The following is a 21,014-nucleotide window of genomic DNA, read 5'->3' on the forward strand; positions in this document are numbered from 1 at the left end:
TCACTGGAGACCAAAAATGCCAGTAGCACAGCTGGCTCCCGGTGTACACCTGTAATCCCTGAAATTCCATTTTGGGACTTAATGGCATGAAGGTGAACCTAGAGTCGGACACTGGCCTCAGGGAACTTTCAGGGAAGTGTCCTTTCATCTTTGAATAGGGTCTCACTGTAGTAAGGTGCTCCCAGCTGTTTACACATGAGGGCGTAGATAGAAAGTGATAACCTTTGTACATCTGCTGTGATAAGCAGGAGGGGACTTAGGGTTATCTAAATAGGACATTGTGAAAACAGTTATAACTTTCTTTACATTGAAGAATTATGATGGGCAAAATGAAATGCAAAGTTCCAGAGAGTATATTAAATGTTGAATAATAAAAAGCTTATTTCAATGTTCATAAAATTTTATCTCAGGTATTATGCCTCACAAGTGATCAGTTTTCATAAACGTTCCATATATGCTTGAAAAGAATGTGCATTCTTTACTTTTTGGATGTAAGGTACCCTATATATCAGTTCAAATTTATTAATTATTCTGTTTAAATCTTCTGAATTCTCACTGATTTTGTGAGCCTGATTTTTAAATGCTGTATGTTTCCACGGCGATGACAAGAGACCCACTGTATATTTCTTGTTGTAATTCTGTTAATTTTGCCTTATATACAGAGAAGTTTCACTATTAGGCACATACATACTTGAGCTTATGGCGTCCTTTAGTTTAATATCCAGTTTCTGAACCTTCTAGGAGTTTATATGACTTAGAACACCAATTTATCCCTTTGGAATGGCAATGGAAGAGTTAATGATTAATTTCAAAGACTTTAGGCACCTGAAAAAGCACTTTATACATTCACAGTTGTGACTTGGTGCAGGTGCAGAAGGAGAAGAGCAGAGATTTGCATCACTGAAGCCACCTCCCATCTGGAGCCAGGCAAGGGACACACGTGTGCTCCTCGGTTAGGGGTTTTTGTAATGCTGGGCTTTCCAGCCTGGGTGAAGCAGGAAGCTTAAACCAGCAGACTAAACATCTCTCCTTCACTGTGCAGCTGCAAGCTTGCTGCTTTGACACCTGGGAGGAGAGTACCCTCAGGGACTGGGAGAGCTGCATGTGCACATCAGTGCACATTGTGCCTGGCTGGTTTGGGAGTCCAAGAGTCTTCTGTTCTTATTACAGAGTTGGAATCAGTGGACTCCCAGGCTTTACTGCCAGCTTCTCCAGAGGTGAATTGTCCCTGAGAGTTGGTACACTCAAAATAACATTTCCACTGTATAAGCTGAATTCACACGCCACTTGAAGAACACAGCTGTATACAGTGAGATGCCGTGGGATCTGCAACCTTGCCTAAACCCGAGAGGGAGACGCTCTGCACCTGCACACTCAGAACGCTGTGCCTGTGCCTTCCTGATCGCTTTTAGTTCTAGTTTACACTTCCTAAAGATTATACGTGAGCTTTCCTGCTACATGGGGACTCTGTGAGGGACTGTTTATGAGCACGTAGCATATTTGGTAACAGCTTATGAATGTGAGAGTAGAGTGCTTGTCCGCTAAGATCCCTGCCTGGGTTGGAGATGGGGTGGTCACTGGTTACTGAGGAGCCTCAGGAAGTCTTGGTAGATAAGGTTCAACTTTAGGCTTTTATACATGATGGGAGGGAATTACTTTGGGAAAATGTGGAGTCATCAAAAGGGAATCCCCAAAGTAAAAGCTAGAAACTGAAATGAGGGAAGAGTGAGCCAGGTTAGGCTCCCCATAGGCAGGCGACTGCAATGTAATCAGGGCGATGTGCTGGGAGCCAGGAATGGCCAGAGCAAGGGAAGCACTAGATACAAGGCGGTCAGGCTAGTGACTAGGAGAGGCAGCAACTGCTGCCAGCATTGTTGCCACTGCTGACATTGCCTCCCCCCCCCCAGCCCCCCGCCATAAAGGGTGGAGGAAGGCAAAGAATCCAGGACTAAATACTTATTCGGCCCCCTTGGTCATTTGGTTACTCTGTATATTCTTCCATTTATTCAGCACATTTATGGAACACCCACTCTGGGTCAGACCCTAATCAGGTGCCATAGAAACATAACATATATAGTTGGGATTGTTTAATTGCAAGCACCAGGAACTGACCCTGGCTAACTCAAAAGAAAAAGGAATTTACTGGAAGGACATGGGTACACACAGAATCAAATTGAAAGCCACACAGCTGGCCTACAGAAAGGACATGAAGGGCAGCGCCGGGAATCCAGATGCCAGCAGAGTGTCCATCTCTTCAGCACTGTTTTTCTCCCTAGTGTCACTTAGCTTAAGGGGAAAAAAAGAGTCTAACAACCCAGCTTTTGCCAAGTATTTATGCTTTGGATAGACACAACCCATGGAGAGTCTCACTACTTGCCAGCAATGATAGAAAAGTAGTTCCTTGAAAGAAATTTAAGGGGCTTATTTCTAAAAAGAGGGGGAAAATCAACAGATGCACACAACAGACTCATGAGCAACTAATGGCAGAAATGCATTAAGTTCTGTATGTTTGGTAATGAGCACAGATAAGGGGGCACTTAGGCCTGCAGCTTAACTCAGAGAAAGCGTCACTCATTCACCATTCTTTCAGCATGGCAAGCACAGTGTTAGTGCTGGTGCCTTAAGAGAACTTCTGGCCCCATGGAGGAGACACACGAGTCAAATACTCTGATAAACGTGTAATTCCAAACTGGAATTTAAGGGCTGTGAGAGCAAGTAAGTACACGTTAAAGGAACGTGTAAGAGGGGGCACAGTCCAGACAGCAGGGACAAGGAATGCTCTTCTAAAAGGACATGTTTTAACTAGGGCCTAAAGGGTGAGCAGGAATTAACCACATCAAGAGTACGGACACCTTTCAGGTAGAAAAAAATCTGTTTCTGAGAAAAAGTTTTATGTTGAGAGAGCTCATGGTTTATTCATGGAAATGAAAGAAGGCCAGAATGGCCCACACAGAGAGTTCAGGGGAGATAGCGGTACAAAATAGAAGTGGAGAGGGGGGCAGAGTCCAATCGTGAAGGTCCTTGTGGCACTACAAAAATAACTGTTAGAGTTAGCTTTGGTGACAGCTATAATATATCCTGGGGATGACTGGGTGTTTACCAAGTCAGCAAGGTGAGTGAGGGTTTTAAAGATGATGGAAATGTCTGCAACAGCTGTCAGCCATAAATTCTGCCTAGAGAGGAGTGGCCGAAGGTGAGGCTGGGGAGACAGGTAGAGATACGAAGACATAGCTGCATTTTCTGAGTAACAGTGAAAACTAGCAAAAATGGTGACCGTGGTATAGGGAGGAGGATCTGTATTTAGAAGTGAGACAGGGTGCACCAAAAAAATTCTTGGAGAACTGAATGATAACAGTACTACCAACCAAACGAAAGAAAACAAAAAACGGCTGGGGGACAGGGTGAAGTTAAGTCCGATTTGCAGCATTTTGAGTGTTGAGGTGACTATGGGTCATTCAGGAGCAATGTATAGGGTATAACCCATGCGAAAGGGGTGGGAATAATGTCATAAGTGAAGGGAAAATCATGTACAAAGGCCTGAAGGTGGGTAAAGATACTTTGAAGTAAAGGAAAATAGTTCATTCTGGTGGGAGCACAGAGTATGGCAGGGGCAGGGTAGGGGCAATGCAGGGGCTCAAAAGGTGAACTTGGAATGACTGCTACAGCCATATCTTGAAGGACCTTGTAAACCAGGAGACTGGGATTCATTCTAAGGACAATAGAGGCCATCAAAGGCTTGAAGCAGAGTTGTGACATAACCATCTTTATCCTATAAAAAGACAGCTCTGATTACACCGTGGAGAATCTGTAAGAGACAGGACAGGAGACAGGGAGATGTGGTAGGAAGCTGATACTGTAATCCAGGTAGGAAGTGAAAGATAATAGAAATGGAAAAAAGTGCATTTGAAATTCTTTGAGAAGATGAAATTAAAAGGACATGGCAGTTCAGAAAGAAGCAGGAATCAAGGAACCCTCTCAGGTTTCAAGCTTGGGCAGCTGATGAAAAATGGTACCATCTGTAAGGTAGGGAATACTGGAGAAGAACCAGGTTTTGCATGTGTGAGTGTGGTGAAAATGAACTCTGTGTGGGGCAGCCTGAGTTTTAGGTGTCTGTAGGACATGAGAATGCCCAGGAGGGGGTTGGATATGTAAGTCTGGAGCTCAGGACAGAGAGTTGGGCAGGAATGAGAGATTTAGTTTGGGTGCAATGGAAAGATCATCAAATCAAGCTAAACTGAATAGTTGAACAACTTGAAGTCTAGCCTGGATAAGGAAAAAAATTTTTTAAAAAAAGGAGGAACAACTAAAAGCAGATAAAATATATGAAAAAGGTTTTTTCAGACATTGAAAAATAGGTGGCACCAGACATGGATCCCTGAAAGAAGGGAAACAAATGGGGTTAGCTCTATAATTGCCCAAACTAACGGCCTGGACAGTTTCCAGACTACAGCACAGGGAAGGAGAACCCTGATGGAACCGAAGAGAGTCTTCTTAAGAGGAAACAAGAGTTGAGAATTTAAGGAGACCAAAGCAGCCAGAACCCACAGGCAGAGTACCAGAGAGGAGAATGCTGCACAGACACAAGCTCTGGAGATCTGTTGAAGATCCCCTCGGGCTCAGCTGGTCAGCGCATCTGTGTGCGGAAACAACTGGAAGCAGGGCAAAGAACCACTGGGAAGGAACAGGCAGAATAATCCCCACAGCAGCTCTCACAGAGCTGGGAATTAGGGGAAAACAATCATAACATCATAATAACATAGCATACCCAGAAGGGTATTATTGCCTTAGTAGTGGGCAAAATTAGTAATCGTGCAAAATTAATCCTACACTACAGTTCACTTTTGCCTCTAACCCCAGCGCTACAAAGCTTAAAAGCAAGCCTTGAAAGGATCAAACAGTTTCCAAGTAATTTAATTGCACTTCGTAAATACTTAAGGAATGGAGAAATATCCTGCATGCAACAAGTAAAATCCACATGGCTGACATCTAATCAAGAATAACCAGACAATTCAGAGAAGCATGAAAATACAACCCATAATGAGAAGAAAAAAACAATCAATAGAAACAGGTCTAGGGAGAACACTAATGATATAATTAGTAGACAAAGACATTACATCATATTTCATATCTTCAAGAAGGTAGGATAAAGTATGAGAATACTAAGGAAAGACATGTAAGATTTTTTAAAAAAATCCTAGAGATGAAAATATAAGTGAGATGAAAAATATACTGAATGGATAAACAGCAAATTAAATACTGCAGAAGAAAAGAGTGGCGAACTGGACAATATGTCAATAGAAATTACCCAAATTGAAATACAGAGTGAAAAATTACTGGAAAAAAATGATCAGAGCATCAGTGAGTGGTGAGACTTCAAGCAGCTTAATATACATCTAATAGGAGCCTGCAAAAGAAAGGATAAGACAAAAAAAATTGAAGAAATAATACCCTCCATGAAATTCAAATTTGGTTAAAACTGTAAACCCACAGATCCAGGAAGCTCAGTGAACTATAGCATCAGAAGCACGCCCTCCTCACTACCCACAGGCACTTGGCATTTGAAAGAAACAGCAGCCTTCCTGGAGAGCTGGGGGAAGGCGAGCTCTTGCAGGGCAGAGCCAGGCTTCAGGTCTGCCAGGAGGTATAGAGGGAGGGGAGCCAGGTGGTTGGTTCAGGGGGTCCTGAAGGCATTGTGAGAAATATTTAAAAAGGAGATTGGTCAAAGAAGAAAGTGGAATGGGGATGAGAGGAAAAATGTCCATGGACCAATTAATTTAACAGTGGCTATACCTATTATACCTGGGAGATTTAGCTAGCTCTGGTTCTCCAGAGACTTCCTTCTGTTCCTGAGATGCCTTTGTTCAGAGCAGCACATTCTTCTGGCAAATGCTCCTTCTAATCATGTGTGTCATGTGGAAGCATAATTTTTTTACGGATCCCATCTTCTCAGTCACTGTGCTGAACTGGTGTTAGGAGTGTATGTAGGCTAGACCTCTCCTACCCCTCCCCAGGGAGCTTTGCCACTGGGAACAGAGAGATGGGAGTCTCCTTCCCTTCTCCGTGGCGAAGCTGAAGGTGTACGCCTGAAAGTTGCTGGCTCTGTGTTTCCTGACTTAGGAAGGGAACTAGTTGGGGGAGGGTAAAGCCGGCGGAGAGAGGCCTGATGGCATTCCAGTCCCTTTGGGTCGTCCCTGAAGCCCTCTCTGCGCCCTGGCCCTTCCCCCACTTCGGTTATGTGAACCTTAAATTGCCCTATTTGCCTAAGTGCGACTGCTACACTGAACATGGAAACATTGGTGGGTAAGCACAGACACCTTCATTTGTCTCCCTCTGTCCCTTCAAACTCTTTTCAGTGTGGGAAGTCCAGAGAATTTTTGATACCTCTGAGGTAATAAAAATCTCATGGTCACATTGAGCCACCAATTCCAAAATTAGTGTCCAGCTTTATGTAATAGTCATAGCTTTCAATCCATTCAAAGTTACAGTGACTTCTCCTCCTTGCATTAGGGCTCAGTACCAGCAGTGGTGCCTGACCCAGGGAAAGGGATGTAACCTGCTTGTCTTTCTCCTGCCACTCCTTCCCCATTGCTGGCTGCTGTTTCTGACCTCTTTAGAATTGGGAGAGGGGGGAAGGAGACGGTGAGCATAGAAGACCTAAGAGAGTGCTGGCACTCTCTGCACTGACACTCGTGGGGTGTTCTTGTAGGCTCTTTGGAGACCCCCTCCAACTGGGGACTTCTCTGCAGTTACCCTGATGTGGGTAATACACTCACTCACCAAAGCCTTGTCACTCACTCCGTCCACAGCCCCTGGGACTCCCAGTGTCTGCCCCTGCTACTGTCGCTGAAGACCTTTCAACCCACTGGGCAGATCTTCCGCAAAGGACCTAAAAAACATTGCTAGCTCATTCATGCATCCTTTTCTACAGCAAATTCTGGGAGTGCAGGCCAGTTCCAATGCAGCTCACTTCTTCGCAGCCAGCCTGTCTCATGTCCTTTACACTTGTCAGGCAGAAGTCAGGCAGCTGGCAGTCCACTGTCTCCCTGTTCTTTAATGGTTAGGTCGAGCTTTCCTCACCAAGCTTAAGTGACAAGCAAGTACTTCCTACCCATCTGCCCTTTAAGGGAGATGGAGTTCATAATACTGCGCTCTCCAAAGAAATTCTTCAAATTCTCTCTCCCTTAATCTCTCATAACCTTAGGACATTATAATAGGTGTTCATATATTTCCTTTGAAAATTTGCATCTTAGTCTAACACCTAACTTTAGTATCTGAAAGCCGACATTTACTTTGTAGCGCTTGGGTAGACTAATTTTATTTGTTTTTATGAACATCGTGACCAAATAATCCTCATGACAGTCAACAGATATTTATTGACCATCTACTGTGTGCAGCCTCAAAACAGAAATGCTCCCAGCCCTCGCGAGCTGCCAGCCCAGGACAGCGTTTACCAATTGTTAGCCCACCAGCTGCATCCTGCCCATGGACATAGGGTGTTTGAGCCTCATAGTCTTTAAACTTTCCTTGCATCCATTGCCAGTACTTACAAATGGAGAGATTTTACCTTAAGAGATCCAGATTCTTGGCTTTGAAAAAATCAGAAGATGTGGCGTTGCTTGGCCCACATCGCTACCTGGCGGAGCTTGCTGTCAGCTGGAGCTGCTGGATGCTGCCTCTCTCAACAGGGCAGCAGTTTCCAGGTGGTGCCATTCCCTCTGGGCTCCGTGTCCACTGTCAGCTGCCATTTGTCATCATTGAGCCACACAGTTACCTTTTCTTGAAGAATAAAGTGAAATATTTCTGATATTCACGTGTCTGAACAAAAGAGAGAAAACAGACCAAGGGAGCCATGGAAGGGACATAATTTCTTTAGAAATGCAAAGTGTTCTTACATGTTTAATATGCAATTAGGGTATGTATATGTTTGTGCAGAACAAAACTTAAGATGCCATTGGAAAATAAACCACAGATATAATAATGATTACTGCACAGAAAGTGCGTAGTTAAAAAAGACATTTCAACAACTTGTTTTTAATGCAACCAGAATAAATGGTGTGAGCTGCTGTGGGAGGGCATTACATTCTCCCACTTCCCTCATTTATCTGCGTTCTTCCTTCACCCCTGACTTTTGAGTTTGCAGCAGGAACAAAGCATTTTCTGGCCTCTCTGGAAAGAATCTACGAAACTGTGGATTCACCCTATGTCCAAGGTGTTCAAAGTGGCGTAGCTCAGGTCTGAGGAGCAATAGCAGGATAGTTGCCCCAAGGTGACGGCTACCTCAGGGGAAAACGACAGGTATTTGGCAAGTTAATGGGCTTTTCTTTCTCATGGATTGCTACAATAGGACTGATGAAAGAGTGTTAAACTTTGAGTTTTGCAAATGTTTTTTATTTTTTCAATTGAAACCTTTTTTTTGTTTGTTTTTCATATTGGTTTTCATAAGTTCCTTGTATTATTAACCAGAGCCTCTCATCCATTTACTTAAGTTAGAGCAAAACCACAATTATTTTGAGGAAAGGCTTTCACTTGCCCAAGTGCGTTCTCTTGGGCAGCAAGCCTTCTGTTGAGTTAGGTGTCCTAGTCGGCATCTTCAGTTTTAAGAAGAGGAATTATTCACTCACCGCAGCTTAGCTACTTATGAAAGCATACAAGTCAGGCTTTCATTGGGCTTTCAGAATGACTCTGGGGAGGTACCTGTGGCTAGGTATAACTTCCAGTTCTTGGTCATTCATTGTTCACTGAAGGCTGAGTTCCTCAAAAGCCTGCTGCCTAGCCTTTTCCTTGTGGCTCTTTGGTCTTAGTATTCTGGTTTATCCTCAGATTAAGTCAGGCCATCCGAGAGCTGCATTTGTAGAGCACCTTATTTTGGTGAAGCCATTCTGAACATGCACACACTCTGCAATCATTGAACACAGTGATAAGAAACAGCCCTATGACATGTCCTGTCAGTTTTTTTTGGCAAATATTTTTGGGGACACTAAGGAAACTTCCCTCAAGTCTTCGTATCAGGAATAGCTGTGATTCTCCTGGATTACTCATAGACGCTGTAAACCATTTATACCGGTGCTTTGCATTTAGTTTTAACTCTGAGAAATCTTGGGGACAGATCTTTAATCCTCCTCCAGCAAGCACAGAGGACCTTTGGACATCTGCCTTTGGTATTTTTATCCTGGCTGCATTTTATTATTTTTTTCTATGCTTATTTACTTTTTGGACTCCAAGTGTCTTCTTTTTAAAATCTTGCACTTCATACAGTTTTTTTTTAAAAAACTGCTTTGACTTCATTTTAGAATAAGGCAAAATATAAAGAACATAAAATATTAATGATTTATCATTTGGTGTAAACATCTTATCAATTCAATTTTAGATTTCACGTTAAATTTCCTATTCCTTATGTAATCAGATATATAAATTGTGATTGTCATGAAGAGGATTCTCGCCATGGATTTGGGGACACCTTGGCTGCCACATCTTCACCCCAGTTAACGTGGCTGAGTGAGCAAAAATTGTTCTTAGAGCTTAGAGGGAGCAGAGATCACATCTGACCCTCTTTTCCAGGTGTCCAGTTTTGTGGTTTACTAAACTTTATTTTCAAGTACCACATTTAAGCAGGAAGGCAGTTACAAACCAGCATAGGACTGGTTGGCCTAGATGTCCTGGTAAATACCTGGCTTGAACCTGGTCCTTTACAAAACAGATGGTCAGTACATTTTGTGACTTAAATTTAGTTCTGGCTTCTGTATTTGGATCTGTTCTTTGAGGCAGTGGTCTGTCCCGATGGTCTAGGTCTGGGGAATGCAATCTGCTAGTGTGAGCCGTGGATGACCTTCAGTGACATTTTCTGCTTTCTTTTCTTTTTCAGAGTATGATCGATTGGGCTTCCTCCTGAAGCTGGACTCTAAACTGTGAGTAGAATGAGAAAATGCCTTGACTCTGTGGTAGAGAAGTCTGTGAGAGCTGGCTTCCAACCTTGAAGGCTCAGCTGTCATCATCCGTGTGGTTGTTGGGGGGTTCCCTGGGCCTCTGTCCTCAGTCTGTCAGCAGCCTGCAGTGGCCTGGAGAGGATGGGATTGTGGGTTCACACATAAGGCCTTAGACTTGGCTGGCACAGGAGCTCGTTGGAGAAGGACCCACTGCAAGGAGTTTGAGGGACAAGGAAGCCCCTGGGAGGGCTTCTGCTCCAGGATAGTGGACGGTTGAGTTGCAGCGGGAGGCAGCGGCCCCTCAGAGAGGCCCTGCGGCCTGGCCTGCAGAGCCTTCCGTGACCAGGCGCCAGTCTTCCCCCATCACTGTCCTGCAGGTAAGCCCTCTGCTTCCCAGGACTTTTGCATATGTTCGTTAATCTGTGCCTGAAATTTCCTTTCCTTGCTCCTCCACTAGGAAACTCAAAGACTACCCCGTTTTACACAAAACTATCTTTTCTTCTATGCTTCCTGTGAATTTCCTACCTCTGTCACCAATTATCTCCTTGTACTATAATTAGCTGTGTGATGATTATTAATTTATTAAGAGCACAGGCTCAGAGCCAGGCAAAGCTTCGTTCAAATCCCAGATTGCCATTTACCCTCCTTGTGATTTGGGACAAGCTACTTAGTCACTCAAAGTCTCCGTTTCTTCTGTACTAGGAGGATAACAACATACCTGCCTCACAGTGTTGTCATAAGGATTTAACTGAAATGATTAATTGGCTTTCACGTAAATGGTATCTAATCCTTCCAGAATCCTTCCCTGTTCTTGCCTTCTTGATCTTCCTAGCACCTAGACAGCACTGGCATGTGTTTGTTACCTGCTCAGTAACCACTGAACACCTGGCTGCAGGATGGATGGATGGATGGTAGATGGATGTCCAAATCAGGAAGCCTTGAGATGAGGCTCCATCCACTCTGTGTGTTCACACCCTGCACAGGACCTCTCACGTGGTCAATATGCGCTAAATGGTTGCAAAACTGGCTGTGGCTTTTTTTCTTTTGTTATTCATCTGTGTATACCATGACCCCTGTCCCATATAAGACATACATGAAAGGTCAGATTGGGTCTCCTTTTCTTCTCTTGCATAAGGCCTGGACCACAGCTTCTCCTGGTGGTGATGGCCGCACTTATATAGAAGACATCAAATCTGGGGCTCCTTGGCTTTCCCACTGAAGTGTCTGGCATCTGGCCCCTTTTCCTGGCATCTGGCTTCCTGTTTCTGTTGCCTCATACTATGAGTTCAGGAGTTGTAATTCTTCCAGCTTTCATACATGATGGAGGCAGCCATGAGGGAAGAACAGTCTGCTATCTATACCAAGCTAGTTGAGAGATGTCAGCTACATGTTAACACCCTGGGGAATGGGATTTGTTCAAAACCTTGTCTTTTAACTGCAAGCTCTGTTGTTTGGGTGGGGGCAGGTCGTGGTCTTTGGAGGTTAGAAACATGAGCTGTGAAGTCAGACATGAATTTTTAAAGCCCAGTTCCACATCTTACTAGCCATAATCTTGAGTGAGTTATATAACTGCTAAGACTCAGTTTTAAAGTGCGAATAATAATAGTCTCCCAAGGATGAAATTCAACATGCCCTGTGCCCTTACCAGTGTCTGGGAAACTGGGAAGGATATAACCCCCAAAAGCTCGCCACTTGCTCCATGCCCCAAATTTCATTTTTTTCACTTACTCATTTAGTAAATATTTCTTGAGCACCATATGATTTGTAATGTGGATAAAACCAAAAATTCTAGGCCATGTGGACAGCCTTCTAAGTTTGATTGGAAAGGATGTCTTGTTAGCTAAAATTTTAGTGAATAGAGACAGAGTACATGAGAACAGTGAAGAAGTGTAGGAGATAGTGTTTCTAGATAGCATGTGCAATGAACAAGTTTTTGTTTTGTTTTGAAAAAAGGTGGCTTGGAAGCATAAAAGGAATACAAAGAAGATACAAGGGATCCTCAGGTGCATGGGGTATAGAAGAAGGAGCAGCCTCCATTGCACAGGGCAATAGAGAATATGGTGTTTTCAGGGAGACCAAGGTTTCTATGAAAGCATAAGGTAGAAGAAACATTTACTGAAGAAACTGAGGATGTATAGGAGCAAAGCTTCAGAGAACGCAGTGGAAACTTAGCGTGTGGTGCAGCAGGGAGAGAAGTGGGAGATTGGGCCAAGAAGGAGCAGAGGGTGACTTGAGGATGAGAAAACTGACAAAGATGTAGCTGAGGGAGGGAGCAAGACTTGAGGCTGGTCCGTTGGGTATTGCTGGCCATGGGCTGCATAAGAATTAATCTTGTAATCCCTTGGGCGTGGGCACTCAGGCTGCCCGGTGCACTCAGGTAAAGCCCAATTCAGTGATACCCCCAGGAGGTTCAAATCTGGTCCCTGGGGAGGCTCAGGGTTCTCTGAAAGGAGTTTTCTGTTCAAAGTCAGGGGACCTGGGGAAAGGCTCAGGGCTACAGGCTGCTGCCCCAACATCAAGGTAAGCACGTCCTTGTTCATTCAACCAATTTCTTGAGCAACTACTATGTATCAAGCAGTATTCCATGCTCTGAGGATATATCAGTGAACAAGACAGTCAGTAAACAAAAAGTGTAATAAGTAGGATTTGTTCTCAGTATCTTGGAAGATAGTAAATGCTATGGAAGGAAACAGAGCAGGACAAAGGAATGCTGGAGAAGGGATTGCAAATTTAAATGGGGTAGTCAGTATAGGCCTCGTTGAGAAAGTAACATTTGATCAAAGAATCAAAGGAAGAGTTGAGGTTAGCCCTGTCATTAGCTGGAAGCAGGGCATTCCAGACAGAACCCTAAGGACATCCCAGTCTCAGTAGTGAAGAGAAATGTGACACCACGAGCCAGGAATGTGCCCGTTAGTCCAGCAGAGAGAAGAGCCATCTGGAGTCATGAAGGAGCCAGACCCTAGTGTCCAGGTGTGTGTTTCCTGAGCTGATGTCAGCCTTCTGGGAGGTAATTTAACTAAATGGAGGTTTCATCTGTTTCAGCTGGGTGTGGGTGGTGCTCTGTGCTCCAGGTAACCTCTTGTCTGATGTGACACTGTAGTGTTTTATAGTCGCCATATGTACATTTGCGAACATGGGGATGTTAATGCTCAGTCTAATTTCATTAAAAATTGCATGTGAGTTATGAAGATATGAAAGCTGAAACCAACAACTTTTAACCCCCAAAAGGCTTGTGAAAACTGGACTATATACATGAGGCAATCCAAATTATCCCCTAAGGCATAGTTGACTATTTCTAGAACAACCTGCCAAATTCCCTGTGGCTACAAGGGGAAAGGGTTTATTGAGCATGTATTGTATGCCTAATGCCACACTAGGTACTTTCTGTGTTACTTATTCTTCACAACAGCCACTTCAGTATCTCATTCAGTCTCATGGCTTTTAAATATCATTTATATATTGATGATTCCCAAATTTATAGTTCAAGCCCAGTTCTCTTTCTCCACACTCCAGACTCACTTATCCAATTACCTGCTTTACTTGGCTGTGTATTAGGCATTTCACACCTGACATGTCCAGAACCAAATCCCTGATTCATGCCCCCTGCCCCCAGAATCTTCCCTATCCCAGTAAAGGGCAATTTCATCTCTCTGGTTGCTTGGGTCAAAAATCTTAATATCATACCTTTGACATCAAACTAATCATCAGCTCTGTTGGCTTTGCCTTAAATAGTTCCAGATGCAGCCACTTCTCACCACTTCCACCACGATCCCCCTCTCCAGACAGCCACCCTCTCCTGCCTCATTATTAATGCATCCTAACTGCTCTCCCCGCTTTCATGCTGCCCCCGCCCCCCGCCCCCAGGGCTCTGCCTCCGCGCTGCAGCCAGAGTGATCCTGTTGAAACGCAGGAGAGATCTGGTTACTCATGATCAGGACTCTCCAGTGCCTCCCGTTTTTCTTAGAGTAAGAGCCAGAGTTTCTGCCATGCCCAGCCAAGGCCCTACGTGATCTAGACCCCTGTTTTCTTACTACTCCCGCCTTGTTTGTTATTCTGTACAGGGCTTCCTGCTGTGCCTCTTATCCTCCAGGCCCATTCCTGCCTCAGACCCTTGGCATTTGCTCTATCCCTAGTTTGGGGCACTCTTTCCCAAATATCTCAGAGATTGCCCACTCCCGCACCTTTTCAGCCTTCGCTCAAATGTCATCATCTTAGCGAAGTCCTCCCTGCCCTCCCATTGAAAATTATAACCTCATCCCCCAGTGGCAACCCTGTCCCCCTTACCATGTCGTTTTTCTCCACAAAGTTCTTATCACTGTTGGATATCTGTATTTACTTGTTGATTATCTGTCTCCTACTAAAAGGAGGGCAGAGGGTTGTTTATTTTGTTTACTACTATTTCCTAAAACAATGCGGATCACTTCATGATTGCTTAATAAATATTTGTTAAATGAATGAAAGAATGAATGAATGAATTGGTGGACAACTCTATAAACTAGGTGGTATTTAAGTGCATTTTTAACAAATGAGAAAGTAACCATAGAAGTAATTTACCTGTGTTTATGGAACTATATGTGAGCTAGCCAGCATTCGAACCCTCTCTGCCTGGCTCCAAACCTTTTACTCATTGCACTATTCAACACAGCTCTCTATTTTTTCCAAATTCACACTGTCAATTTGATCCTAGGTTTGAACAACTACATTGGAAGCTTTGTTAGAGCTGGAACTATGAATGTCCTGCTCACGGATGTATTCCCAATGCCTAGTATGGTGTTTGCGGTGCCTAGTAAGTGTTCAATAAATGCTTGTTAAATCAATTAAAGACAGAGGAAGAGGATATAAGAAAGAATTGAGCCATCTTTAATAAACAAACCCCAGTCCCCCAAGTATCAATATTGGAAGATTTGGAGGGAATGGGAAGTGCAGTGACAAGGACTGTCTTTAACCCTGAATTTCACCATCTCTTGGACGGTACCTCACTTCAAGAACTGCTGCCACCATCACATTTACAGAGAACACACATTCTCTTTATGCTTTAAAAAGAGAGAAAAAGAAAACAGCAACAAAACAAACAAAACAAACACTTTTTTTCTTGATTCCTCTAAGCAAAGCCAAAAGTATTTCACTAAAGATTAAAAGAGGACAGAAAGGAAATAAACCCTGATAGTTTATTAACCAGTGTCACCTTAATAAATTTAATATTTAAAAAAACAGAGTATAAGAAACCAAAGAAGTGGTCTGGTTTGCAAAATACAGAGATCTGTCCGCTCTGTAGGTAGCTCAGGCCGGGGCCGCACTTAGTTCATAACAGGAGAGCACAGTATTGCAAGATTTGACTGGGTTCTTTGCTTCATAGCTTCTAGCCTGTTTCACAACCCACTGTTCAAGACTTTCTCCTAGACATCTTGATACCTAGGTGGCCAGGGCCTCAAAAGACAAATTCTCCCTGGAGCTCACCTGGAGCTCTCAGCATAGTGGTCATTGGGTTGAGAAGTAGCCTGGGCATGGGGGGGGGGGGCGTTGCTGAAGCTCCCCAGGTGAGTCTGATACGCAGCTCAATTGAGCACCGTTGTTCTAAAAGACTCCATTTCCTGTCTGAGGAACTCTCCACTTTCCAAGGTGATTCATACCAAGAATAAACTCACCTTTGAGGTAAGGTCCCTGCCTGCACATAGGAGTATGTCTATATACAGTGTTTCTCAATCAGCAATCAGGCTCAGGAACCTTAATGTTTAAAAGTTCCCGCAGGTGACTTTAATATGTTAGGATTGAGAGCCATGGCGGGTAGCCTTCAAGCCCATCACTGTCATCATATCTGAAGATAGCATAATAACTCCTGCAGAATATAATAGGAGTTATGATAATGGGATTGTGGGTACGTTTTTTCCTTTTGAGTTTACATTTTCTGTATTGTTCTTATATACCTTTACAGTGAAAAATATATATTTGGATGTGCTTTTTGTTTCTGTGATTTTTTTCATGCTTTCATTATTATCTCTAGGTCTCTAAAACACTATTTTTTTAAAAATCCACTTAATATTAATTTTTTGGCTACCGGCCCTTTCTTTAGTTTTTTCTTTGAATCTGCATCAATTGAAGAGTTTTTTGTACATTCTGTTGGCCTAAAGTATCTCTTCCTTATCTACAATTGAAATACACATCTGTGTAGAGACTTAATATCTGTCTTTTCTATGCTGTCAAAGTTCCAAGAGATCTGAGTGTGAAACATGCTGAGGCTGGAGGAATGGGCAGACCAAAGCATGCAGGGCTGTAGAGATAACAGTAAGAAATTTGGGCTTCACCTTGAGGGGAGAAGATACCACTGAAGTGTTTTAAACAGGTGAAAAACAATCAGTTTTGACCGATAGGAAAAAAACTTTAGCTGCAAGAAGGAAGGTAGATTGGAGAGGAACAAAAGTGGAAAGGGACATAGTACCTAGGAGGCTGTCACAGAAGCGAAGAGCAGAAATCAGTAGAGAAAATCAATAAAACTAAAAGCTGATTCTTTGAAAATATGAATAAAATTGAAAAACCTCTAGTTGGGCTAACCCAGACAAAAGAGAAGGTACAAATTATTAATACCAGAAATTCAAAAGGGATCATCAGTACTGATCCCATGGATAGTAAAAGGATAGCAAAAGAATATTATGAACAACTTTATGCCTACAAATTTTATAACTTAAATGCAGTGGACCAATTCCTTGGAAGACACAAACTACTAAAACTTACACAGAAAGAAATATATAATCTAAGTAGGCTTATATATGTTTAAGAAATTGACTCCATAACCTTCCAAAACAGAAAATACCAAGTGCAGATGGTTTCACTGGGGAATTCTATCAAATGAAAAATCTACCAAAAATCTACAGCTAACAACACACCGAATGATGAGAAACTAGATGCTCTTCCCCTAAGACTGGGAGAAGGCAAGAATGTCCCCTTTCACTACTCCTAGTCAACATTATACTGAAAGCTCTAACTAATTCAATAAGAAAAGGGGTAGAGATTGGGAAGGAAGAAATAAAACCATCTTTGTTCACAGATGACATGACTGTCTATGTAGGAAATCGCAGAGAATTGGCAAAAACTCCCTGGAACTAATTGGCAATTATAGCAAAGTTGCAAGATACAAGGTTAATATACAAAAGTCAGTAGCTTTCCTATATACCAATAAGAGGACAATTGGAATTTGAAATTAAAAACAATATTATTTACATTAACACACATAAAGAAATACTCAGGTATACATCTAACAAAATATACTCACATACATATGGAAAATTACAAGACTGATGAAAAGATGCAAAGAAAACTAAATAAATGGAGAGACATTCCATGTTCATGGATTAGAAGACTCAATATTGTTTAAATATCAGTTCTTCCCAACTTGATCTGTAGATTCAACATAATCTCAGTTAAAGTTATTTTTTGCATATCAGCAAACTTACAGTTTATATAGAAAGGCAGAAGACCCAAAATAGCCCACGTAATATTAATGAAGAACAAAGTTGAAGGACTATTGCTACATGACTTTAGACTTACAATAATGCTACAGTAATTAAGTGTTCTGTTCCATAGTATTGTTAAAAGAATAAATAGACACACCAATGGAACAGCACAGAGAGCACAGAAATAGACATATACAAATATACAGGTGTTTCTCGACTTATGATGGAGTTACGTCTCAATAAATTCATTGTTAGTTGACAATATTTTAAGTCAAAAATGTATGTAATACACCTAAGCTACCGAACATCCATGTTTAGCCTACCCTACCTTAAACGTGCTCAGAACACAACATCCCTGACGATCACCCGGCTGACTGGGAGCTGCACCCTGCTGATGCTGCCTGGCATCATGGGAGAGCATCGCACTGCATATGTCTAGCCTGGGGAAAAGATCAAAATTCAAAATCTGAAGTATGGTTTCTGCTGAAAGACTATTGCTTTTGCACCATTGTAAAGCCAGAAAATCCATAGTCTAACCATCCTAAGTCAGGGACTATCTGTAAGCAAGTGATCTTTGATAAAGGAGCAAAGGCAATTCAGCAAAGAAAGGATAGTCTTTTCAACAAATGGTGCTGGAAGAAGTGGACACTCATATGGAGAAACTGAACCTTTCACAAAAATGATCTCAAAATGAAGCCTAAAGAGACCTAAATGTAATATACATAGAAGGTAACATAAAGGGAAATCTGCATGACCTTGGGTTTGGCAATGAGTTTTTAGATTCAAAACTAAAATTACAGTCATGAAAGAAAAAAATCAATACCCTGACTTTATTAAAATGTAAGACTTCTGTGAAAGATACGGTTAAAAAATTTTAAAAAAACAAACTGGAAAAAATACTTGTAAAGCATATGCTTGGTTAAGGACTTGTATTCAAAATACACCAAGAACTCAAAAATCAACAATAAGGAAACAGTCCAGCCAATTAAAAAATGGGTTAAAGACCTTACTGGAGACCTCACCAAAGAAGATATATAGATGGTAAATAAGTATATAAAAAATGTTCATATGTCATTAGGGAAATTTCAATTAAAACATGAAATACCACCACATACCTATTAGAATGACTAAAGTTCAAAACACCGACAACACCAAATGCCGACAAGGATGTGGAGGCATCCTTGGGAATCTCATTGATTGCTGGTGGGAATGCAGAATGGTTCAACCACTTCAGAAGACAGTTTGTCAGCATCGTTAAAGCTAAACTTAGACTGACCATATGATTTAACAGTCATCTTCTAGGTGTTTACCCAATTGAGTTGAAAAGTTATGTCTATACAAAAACTGTTGTACAAATGTTGCTCATTGCTCGGTTTGTACAGTAAGAAAGGCCTTTTTTCTAATTACCTTTTAAAATTCTTTTTTTAATTTATTTTTTTCTTCTTGTTCAAGTACAGTTGTCTCCATTTTCCCGCCACCACTTTCCCCCACCACTCCCCGCCCCCACCTCCCTCCCTCAATCCTTCCCCACTTAAGCTTTGTCCACGGGTCCTTTATACCATGTTCCTTGACTTGACCCTTCCCCTTCTTTTCCCCTGTTACCCTCCTTCCTCCTCCCCTCTGGTTACTGTCAGTTTGTCTTTTATTTCAATGTTGCTGGTCATATTTTGCTTACTTGTTTTGTTGATTAGGTTTCACTTTTGGAGAGATCATATGGTATTTGTCTTTCACCACCTGGCTTATTTCGCTTAGCATAATGCTCTCCAGTTCCATCCATAACTGTCGCGAAGGGTAGTAGCTCACCCTTCCTTCCTCCCTCCCTCCTTCCCTCCCTCCCTCCCTTCCTTCCCTCCTTTCTCATAGTATTCCATTGTGTAAATGTACCACAGTTTTCTGATCCACTCCTTTACTCTTGGGCACTTAGGTTGCTTCCAATACTTGGCTGTTGTAAATTGTGTTGCTATGAACATTGGGGTGGATAGACTCCTTTGAATTGGTGTTTCAGAATTCTTAGGGTATAATTCCAGAAGTGGAATTGCTGGGTTAAAAGGCAGTTCCATTGTTAGCTTTTTGAGGAAATTCCAAACTGTTTTCCACAGTGGCTGCACCAGTCTGCCTCCCCACCAACAGTGTACTAGGGTTCCCTCTTCTCCACAACCTCGCCAGCACTCGTTGTTTGTTGATTTGTTTATGATGGCCATTCTGACCGGTGTAAAGTGGTATCTCATTGTGGTTTTAATTTACATCTCTCTGATGACTAGCGATGCTGAGCATTCTTTCATATGTCTCTGGGCCTTCTGTATATCCTCCTTGGAGAGGTGTCTGTTAGGGTCCTTTGCCCATTTTTTAATTGGATTGTTTGTCTTCTTAATTGCCAACAACTGGAAGTAATCAAGATGTCCTTCATTAGATGAATGGATGAACAAACTGTGGTTCATCTAGACAATAGAATGTTATTCAGCACTAAAAAAAAAAGAGCTGTCAAGTCATAAAAAGACTAGAGGAACTTTCAATGCATATTGCAAAGTGAAAGAAGCCAGTCTGAAAAGGCTACATGGTGTATGCTTTTAACTATGTGATATTCTGGAAAAGGAAAAACTGTGGAGAAAAGAAAGAGATCAGAGGTTTTTTGGAGAGGAGAAAAGGAAGGAAGAGGTGAACAACAGATGATATGTAGAACTGTATTATATCATAATGGTGGGTATGTGGAAACCATAAAAAGATAAGTGGTTGCCAGGTGGAGGGAAGAAGGGAAAAAATGATGAATAGGTGCACTATTGCATTTGTCAAAATCCATAGTACCTTACAACACAAAGTGAATTTTAATGTAAACTGTAAACTTCAGTTAATAATAATGTATCAACCCTGGCTGGTGTGGCACAGTGGATTGAGTGCCAGTGAGCGAATCGAAGGATCGCCAGTTCGATTCCCGGTCAGGGCACATGCCTGGGTTGCGGGCCAGGTCCCCATGAGGGGGCCCTCAAGAGGCAGCCACACACTGATGTTTCTCTCTCATTCTCCCTCCCTCCCCCTCTCTAAAAATAAATAAATAAAATCTTTTAAAAGAATAATAATGTATCAGTATTGGTTCATTAATTGTCACATGTATACCACATTATTGCAAGAGGTTGATAATAGAGGAAACTCTGGGGAGGGTCAAGGAGTATATGGGAACTCTATGCTATCCCAATGTCTCTATAAATATAAAACTTCTAAAAATTAAAGTCTATTAACTACCAATGAAACACAAGAAACAACCAAGGGCTTTGAGATCAGAAAGCTCTATATTCAAATATTCTTTCTGCTGCTTACCCTATGAGTTTCTGGTTTTTCATATTCATATCATACTAAGTTGTTTGAGGATTAACAATAACATACAAAAATAAAAATAGAAACTCCGGTATTGTTAAATAATGGTGGTTACACTCTTCCACTTACTATCGTTTTGCTTTCCAAATCTCTTACGGTTTTCCTTCCCCTCCATACCCACTGTCACCCCTCAATCCAGGCCTTCTCATTTTGTTCTAGGACTAGTGCACGTCATTGTCTTGCATAAAAATCCTTCAGTGACTCCTTATTGCCTACAGCAGAAAGTCCAGGCTCCTTGTCCAGGCAGCATGACCAGGATCTGGTTTCACACATT

The 21,014-nt window shown here is 42.2% G+C and overlaps 1 protein-coding gene across 2 annotated transcripts in view; it reads left to right on the top strand.

The window, feature by feature from the left end:
* The window catches only part of ST3GAL3 (ST3 beta-galactoside alpha-2,3-sialyltransferase 3), a 185,515-nt gene that overhangs the window by 84,563 nt on the left and 79,938 nt on the right, over nucleotides 1-21,014 (top strand). For both annotated transcript variants that reach the window (XM_054572097.1, XM_054572098.1), the window contains one exon: nucleotides 9,863-9,905. In XM_054572097.1, the coding sequence (XP_054428072.1) occupies nucleotides 9,863-9,905 (43 nt within the window). The remainder of the gene's footprint in view (nucleotides 1-9,862; nucleotides 9,906-21,014) is intronic.

This window comes from Pteronotus mesoamericanus, unplaced genomic scaffold, assembly GCF_021234165.1.
Source record: "Pteronotus mesoamericanus isolate MK-2021 breed Mesoamerican mustached bat unplaced genomic scaffold, CSHL_Meso_final contig_221, whole genome shotgun sequence".
In the NCBI taxonomy this organism is placed as follows: domain Eukaryota; kingdom Metazoa; phylum Chordata; class Mammalia; order Chiroptera; family Mormoopidae; genus Pteronotus; species Pteronotus mesoamericanus.